Source organism: Carex rostrata, chromosome 6 (assembly GCF_964058835.1).
Source record: "Carex rostrata chromosome 6, lpCarRost1.2, whole genome shotgun sequence".
Taxonomy (NCBI): domain Eukaryota; kingdom Viridiplantae; phylum Streptophyta; class Magnoliopsida; order Poales; family Cyperaceae; genus Carex; species Carex rostrata.
The window spans coordinates 13,211,759-13,218,881 of record NC_135923.1 but is presented as its reverse complement, the minus strand read 5'-3'; the positions used below and the strand labels follow the sequence as shown (position 1 = coordinate 13,218,881).

At 37.9% G+C, this 7,123-nt stretch overlaps 2 protein-coding genes across 2 annotated transcripts; both read right to left on the bottom strand.

Annotated features, from left to right (window-relative positions):
* Nucleotides 1-332: 332 nt before the first annotated feature.
* LOC144555742 (NADH-ubiquinone oxidoreductase) lies at nt 333-2,220 on the bottom strand. Its single transcript, XM_078304157.1, has 2 exons — nt 1,989-2,220; nt 333-788 (listed from the first exon to the last, which is right to left on the bottom strand). The coding sequence occupies exons 1-2, from the start codon at nt 2,140-2,142 to the stop codon at nt 637-639; spliced, it is 306 nt and encodes a 101-aa protein (XP_078160283.1). The 5' UTR covers nt 2,143-2,220; the 3' UTR covers nt 333-636.
* Nucleotides 2,221-3,176: 956 nt separating this feature from the next.
* On the bottom strand, nt 3,177-6,866 carry LOC144555371 (transcription factor TGAL3-like). Its single transcript, XM_078303672.1, has 11 exons — nt 6,700-6,866; nt 6,477-6,535; nt 6,300-6,388; nt 6,050-6,196; nt 5,884-5,961; nt 5,724-5,783; nt 5,107-5,184; nt 4,967-5,024; nt 4,575-4,846; nt 3,837-4,085; nt 3,177-3,615 (listed from the first exon to the last, which is right to left on the bottom strand). Exons 1-11 carry the CDS (start codon nt 6,720-6,722, stop codon nt 3,466-3,468), a joined length of 1,263 nt encoding a protein of 420 aa, XP_078159798.1. The 5' UTR covers nt 6,723-6,866; the 3' UTR covers nt 3,177-3,465.
* Nucleotides 6,867-7,123: the final 257 nt, after the last annotated feature.

Genomic DNA, 7,123 nt, shown 5'->3' with positions numbered 1-7,123 from the left:
ACAGTCCAGATTCACCACTTGCACCTTAGGTACCTGAGTGATACGGATTCAAGACTACAAGGGTAAGTGCATAACTGTTATTTCTAAGTGTTTTGCAAAACAATACACTGAACACTTTTTTTTTTATAGTAAAGGTTGGAGGTCAAGCTACTCAATTATTTAATAACTTTGTAATACAATAAATAATTTCCTCCATTCGGGTATCGAACCCATGACCTCACATAGAAACCATGTGTCTTCACCACTAGACTTTACACTTTCATTTGCAAACTTGCTATAATTCGGTTTCGCTGAAGAAAAACAATTCTACTTGAAGAACCAAAAAACACCTGCGAGAGACGCTTTTCACCAGTAAAATATGAAACGTCTATAAAAAAAAATGCCAAACATTGAGATATGAAATTCCCCTCGGAAGAACTTTCTGGCAACAAAAATTTTCAGGTCTAATTCTCAAAATATCTCCCAAGAGCTTCAGCTGAGGCGGAAAATAACATAACAACAAAAACACACATAGGCCAATTACAGCATAGTCTAACTGACAATCCAGTATAGCATCTGAAAACATTATTCAGCAAAATGCAAAGGTAAAAAATTCAAGTGTAAATTGGTAATAACTCTTAACACTACAAATTCCCATCATGCTCTTTTGAACCGTGCTACCTCAGCTTCATTGGGGAAGAAACCCATCAGACGGCCAGCTGAGTTCTGGTACGCATACATGAAACCTCCCATTACCCCAATCAGCCCCCCAGTCACCATAGATGGACCTCTAATGTTGGGTCTTATCCCTACAATAGGAAAAATAAGGAATCAGAAACCATTTTAAGGGCTTCAACGACAAAGGGGTAATAACATGAATACGATAAAGACCATTTTGGTATTCCCTTAAAAAAAAACTGATGCCTCTGTCCCTTCTCTTCCTCAGTTCCTTCAATCAGGCCTAAACCCCTCCCACATTTGTAGTTAGATATAAGGAAAAAAAATAAAGAAGTATTGATACTTCACCGAAACTGGGAGAAGAGAAACATGTGATTTCTTCAATACTTTAGAGGGGCATATGATATATTACTGTCTGAAAGGATATACAATATATATTGATCTTTTAGCAGTCAACATGAATTTTGTTTTTCAAAAATGATAGGATATACAAATTCTTAATGAAAATATTTCCATTCCCAAACCTTGGTCGTGGCACCCTAGCAATGATATAATAGTCTCTCTCTTTCTAGAGAAGGTATAATTCTATGTCAAATTTGGAACTAACTTGCTTCCTCTTTCAGTTGGTAAAATCATTTTACCATTATTCAGATGTAGTGACCTCCAAGATACTAGTGAAACCCAATTATGCAACCAACCAACACTCAACCAAAACACTGCTTATCTACTTTAATCATCAATTCAACCTCATTTATGCAATCATCTAGCAATAAAACTGCAAAGAGAATAAAATCATTCCATGAAAATTTTGGTGAACTGGAACCAATACCGTGCTGGAAAGTACATGCTAAGTCACACAAGTAAAAAAAACCAAAATCAGTATTAAAACATGCTGGAAAGTACATCCTAGAGAGTTTTACTAAGATCAACATAGTATTAATTTTCACATTCAAATAATTCTTGAACATATTTGGCAGTAATGCCAATTTGTACCCAATATGCACCAAACACCAACCAAGCTTCTGAAATAACCCCAATAAACAACCAAATCGTTTCAGACACTTCAATTCGCTTCAAGAAAGCTCAGAACTAAGGAATGATTAGCTCAAATTTTTACAATGCCCTTTTTTTCAAGCAACTAAAAAATGAATCAGATACGGGACAAGAATAGACCACGATTTAATAGAATATCCGTAGGGAAACTCTTGGATCTTTCCTTGAAAATGCCCAAGCCAAACAAAATCGTCCCAAAACGACCCAAACGAAATTGTGCGCAAACCAATCCGATTTGGTTCAAGAAACCTTACTAAATCATAAGATGAGGAGAGTACCGGAGAGGTAACCGACGGTGACGGAGACGGCGGCGATGGTGGAGAGACGGACGTAGTCGAGCGTGCTGAAGTTGGCGACGGTCTTTGTAAACGGAGGGTTGCGATCGATGACCGGGTACTCCGGCTTTGCTGACGCTGTTATGTCGGTGTTCATTTTCGTCTCCGCTCTCTCCTCTCCTCGCTTCTCGCTCTTCGATTAGGCTTCGAACTGAGCTCCTGTCTAGTCGAGCTCTCGGATTTTGATTAATTGGAGATAGTAGCGTTAATTGGGCCTGGCCTATAAAACTAAACAAAATTACAAGATATTTTATTTGGGCTATTATGGGCTAGAAGAGACGTATAGTATGGATCATATCGTTATTTACCAGAATTTACATTTAATTTACTATCACAAAAAGACTGTAGACGTATAAAATGAAGCAAGAAGAAGATAATTATTATCCCATTCGACAGCGATGATAAGAATTTTCTTGTATGGGAATGGGACAGATAAAATAGTAAATGAGAGTACAACTTTAATCTATTTTTTATGATTCTCCGCTTTACTATGTGGGAAAAGTGAAATTTGTGTTTCGCTTTAATATGAATTTGAAACTATAACGTTACTAGACAGAGTTGCACAGATCAATTATAAACGTGCACACAATCAAATTATCGACCTCATACTTGAATCTTGATGGAGAACTGACTGTTTGTTCGATGCATGGTCTAGATGCGCCTGAGGTTGTCGCGCGGCCTGAGCTAGAGAAATTAAATGAGAAAATAATATAATAATTAATAAATGAACAGAGTCTTGAAAGTGCCTGAGCGAACAGGACACATCGTATATATGCTCAGCTTCCAAGAGATTTTTACACTGAACGATGCATGGTAGCTTTTATTGCTATCCCGAATCAACTACCAACACGCAACCCACATTACACGCACACACCACAAAAGGAAAAAATCTTAGGAAAGAAAGCATCAGCAGCATTTCACCAGGCACCACCACAGTTTTTGCTGGGATACAATTTTCAAAACCATAACAGGGTATATCCATTTTTTATTTACATACAGGTTAAAATATTTAACTACAAAATGTAACAATTTATTGGACCTAGTTGATTAACATTGATGATTTCGTCCAATGAGCAAGTTCATACATTTTAATATTTATGCATATTAAATTATCTCTTGCAGATGCAGGACTTTTCTTTTCTTTTCTTTTGATTAAAGAGAATAAGATGCTTAAGTTAGCAAGTTCATACGTCCATTTCTAATTCTAAAGCCCCAGCACCATCACAAAAAACTCGACAGGCTACTCAACTACAACAAAACTTCTATAATATCCGATGCTGACCAATACATACAACAACTCCAAATTTTACAACCACCGCATTTGACCAAAGGACGACGATCGGTCATTGAACAAAATTGTGGTACTCTAGTCAATTTTACGGGTCAGCTGAACTTGAGAGAAAAGGAAGGATGAGGCATCTCATGAATCCCTCGGGCGAGCTAACCACAGAGAGCTGAGAGCCTTTAGGCGTGCAAAGTAGTCATTTATGACAAGAAGTGCACGTGCCGCTTGGCGAGTTGTCAATATGCGATGCATCTGTTGTAATGTTTGCTGCCTTAAAAGATCGGCCTGCAAAAGACCCAAAAACAGCAATTTTATTTTCAGGTTTGCAATTTATTAAAGGCAATATAATCCCTCCAATAAGTCATAATGCATAATAGCTAAAACATCAGATCATAAAGGAACTAGATTTAATAGATATATGATTTCGACTTTAATGGTACTCCACAATGACACCTTTTTACAAAGTTAATATGTTGCTTTTCAAATTGTTTATGCAGGTTTGTTACCTGGCGAAGGAAGTTTTCTAAAGTGCCAAGCTTTCCCATGGCGATGGCCATATGACCCATGTAATTTGCTACATTGTCACAGCTAGCAGACGGGCCAAGAGAAGCCGAAGCTAGAGTGTCAGACAGAGACTGCTGCAATGCCTCCATTCCTTGAGACAATGCATCCTCAGCTTGCTGAGATGATTGCTGGAGGTTGCATATACCCATCAGCTGTTGATCCGTCAACGGTTCAAGCTGGCTAACAAGTACCTGTGATTTTTGGAAATTTCTGATGCTTACGTCATAAAATATTTGGAGAGCTAATTCAAAAAAATAAAAGAATTGACTTGCTCCAGTAGGACTGTTTTGGTTGAAAAGAAAATGAATTATTTTGGACATCCAATCAAAAGAAGATACATCTAATCATATAATTTTTGGAAACAAATTAAAACTTAAATGAAATAACGAGTAATAATGGTGTCAATTAACTATTTTAAAGGGGAATTTAGTTAAAAATAGTTTAAATAGACTTTTTTACATTTGGAGATTGCAATATTCAGGGGATGTCATTTGACCCCACTACAACCTTAGTGGTCCATCACTGAAGGTAATACTTAATTAATGATTCTATAATCCTCCTGTTGGAGGCAGAAAGATGCAGTGCATTAAGCATAACATCTACAGTGCAGATTGACAATGCAATTTGATGACAGAGAGATAATAAAGCACAAGAAAATGCAACAACAAATTCCATGTCACCTTGAGGAGTTCAGAAGAGCGAAACCCTCCAAGCCACATGAAGAACCTCTCAGCAGGGGAGGTCCACATGCCAGAGAGAATGTGAAATACATCAGATTTGGTTCCCATGCTTTTGAGCCTAAAAACCTCATCATAGTGCATCATCACTGCATCAACAAGGACGCGAAGATCATCATCTCCAATTTGGGAATTCAAAGCCGACCTCAGGTCAGCAATGTGGCGCTGATGCTCATCGAGCCACCTAGCATACTCCATGTCAAAAGCCAAAGCCCCTATAGGAAAGTTATCACTATCTTATACGGCATATTATTATTCAATATAATGATAATTTATCCAATCAAAAATCAAAGATACATTGTTGAAAAAAAAATGTAGGTTTTGAAGGGACAAACCATTTCCTCCTGTGGAATAACCATGGTCACCACTAACTCCACTGGCTATGAAGATACCCTACAAAAATAAAGAATAAGAAAATAATACAAGCCCTATGTTGGAGAAGAGTAAAAAGAGTTCGTCGAAATGATGTTAATACTTGTTGCCGCGCTCTATCTAGTTCTTGTTCGAGTTGCATCAGCTTTATTCGGCTACTCTCCAGCTGCTGAATATATGCCTGCAGAAAGTAGAATTAAAACAGTAATATAAGTTTCCATATTCAATACCGAATGTGAAGGAAACCCAAAAAACATGATATTCAATATTAGTAGAGAGCTAATTATCAATTGATTATAATTATTTCATATAACAAAATAAAAACAAGGTATGCATTTGTTTGTACCTAAAATGTAGAGAACCTTGCAAGTGACTTATAAATAAGACATTGAGGAGATAGGCTCTTATATCAACCAAACATTAATTACATATTCCCATGTAATAATGTTATATTCCTCAAGGATTTGAAACTTGCAAAGCAAAAGTTTTACAAGCCCAAGGCATAAAAATAGTCATATTACATTATTACTTGAGGTTTAAGGCAATGTTATATACAAATAAGGGATTTTAGTCGCACCTTTTAGCGAGGTGACTTTTGCTCGGAAAGACAAAAGTCTTTCCCAAAGTATAATAAGAAAATAGATCCATTTTGCGCACAGCACGGTCACTATCAAAAAGAGAAATTAGCATATTATAAATTACAATACAAATAAAAATAACCTTTTTCCTCATACGACTTTTTCTCGCAGCCTCACGGTTTTGAGCAAGCCTCCTCAGAGTCTGGAAAAAATAAGCGATTTTAAAGGAAATTGAAGTATGGAACTCAAAACTACAAACTCCAATTTATGATAAATAGTTACAGGATTATATGCATGCATACCCTTTGATCTCCAGGTCGTTCTTTTGACATAATAGATGAATCCAGACCTCCCGCAACTCTCTGTGGATCACCTCCAACCTAAAACAATAGAACTTTATCAAGAACTACATCCCTTTAATCGTGTGAAAACAGAGCAAATAACAAAGTAACAATTCATCTCACTAACCAAGTTGTTAATTCTTTCATCGGTGTCTATATCAGTGGAGGTATCAGTAATGGGGCTGGAGACAGCCATGCCAGAATCGGCCCAATTCTCTATCTGACCTCTTGCTCCCATCACTTGCGCCGCTGCCATTTCCAAAGTTGCCATTCCCTTTTAAATTAAAATGGAGACAAATAAAGAGGAGAGTTTAGAATCATCTTATGAGGTTGCTGCGATTGAGGAAAGGAACAATAGAAGGAGAGAAGATCCTGACTGCATTTGCTAAGCCACCGAACTGGAGATGGAATGGAGAGGAGTTGACGGCGGTGAGGTTACTGGACGACTTGGAGCTGATGTTTGGACCTAATACATTTACTTTTGTTAACACAGGGAGAGAGAAAGAGAGGGGTAGAAGGGAAGAGAGGGAGAGAGAAAGGAAATGAAAACATACTCCGAGGGAGGTCAGGAATGGCATCTCCAATGTGGAACCCAGCTGTGCTCTGCTCCCCACTGAAACCCAAAAAAAGGAAGTTGAGAAAAAAAACAAAGGGTGGGAGAGAAGAGCAGCAACAATACAATAAAATACAAGAGAAAGATTACTCTACACAAACCAATGTTGGCTTGTGAGACAAAAACAAAAATAAGTTTTGTAGGCATGTGTACATATAGCATACCGAAAAAAATGGGGCGAGTACATGGCGTAGAGGAGACAAACGAAGGTTTTGGGTTTGTGTAAACGGATAAAGAGCGGGGGGGAAGAGAGATACCGCACATGGTATGGTATGGTATATGATATGATATGATATAGAAAGCGGAGAAGAAATGGAGAGAGAGAAAGAGAGGAGCCAGAGAGGGATCAGAGGGTATTATCAATCAATCAGTTCAATCCATCACAGGGGCCTTTATAAGAGCCGAGTCCCGGGGAGCGCATTGTTCAAAGGTATTTAATAAACCGTCTTCATACTCTTGTAGTGTGTCTTGGAAGCTGAGTCTGGTCCACAGACTACAGCCTACGGGCTGAGCTGGCCTTTTTTTTATCCTTTCTACAGGGCTTCCCTTTTTTTTTTCTAAAGAGTACAGTCAGCTGCCTGCCTGCCT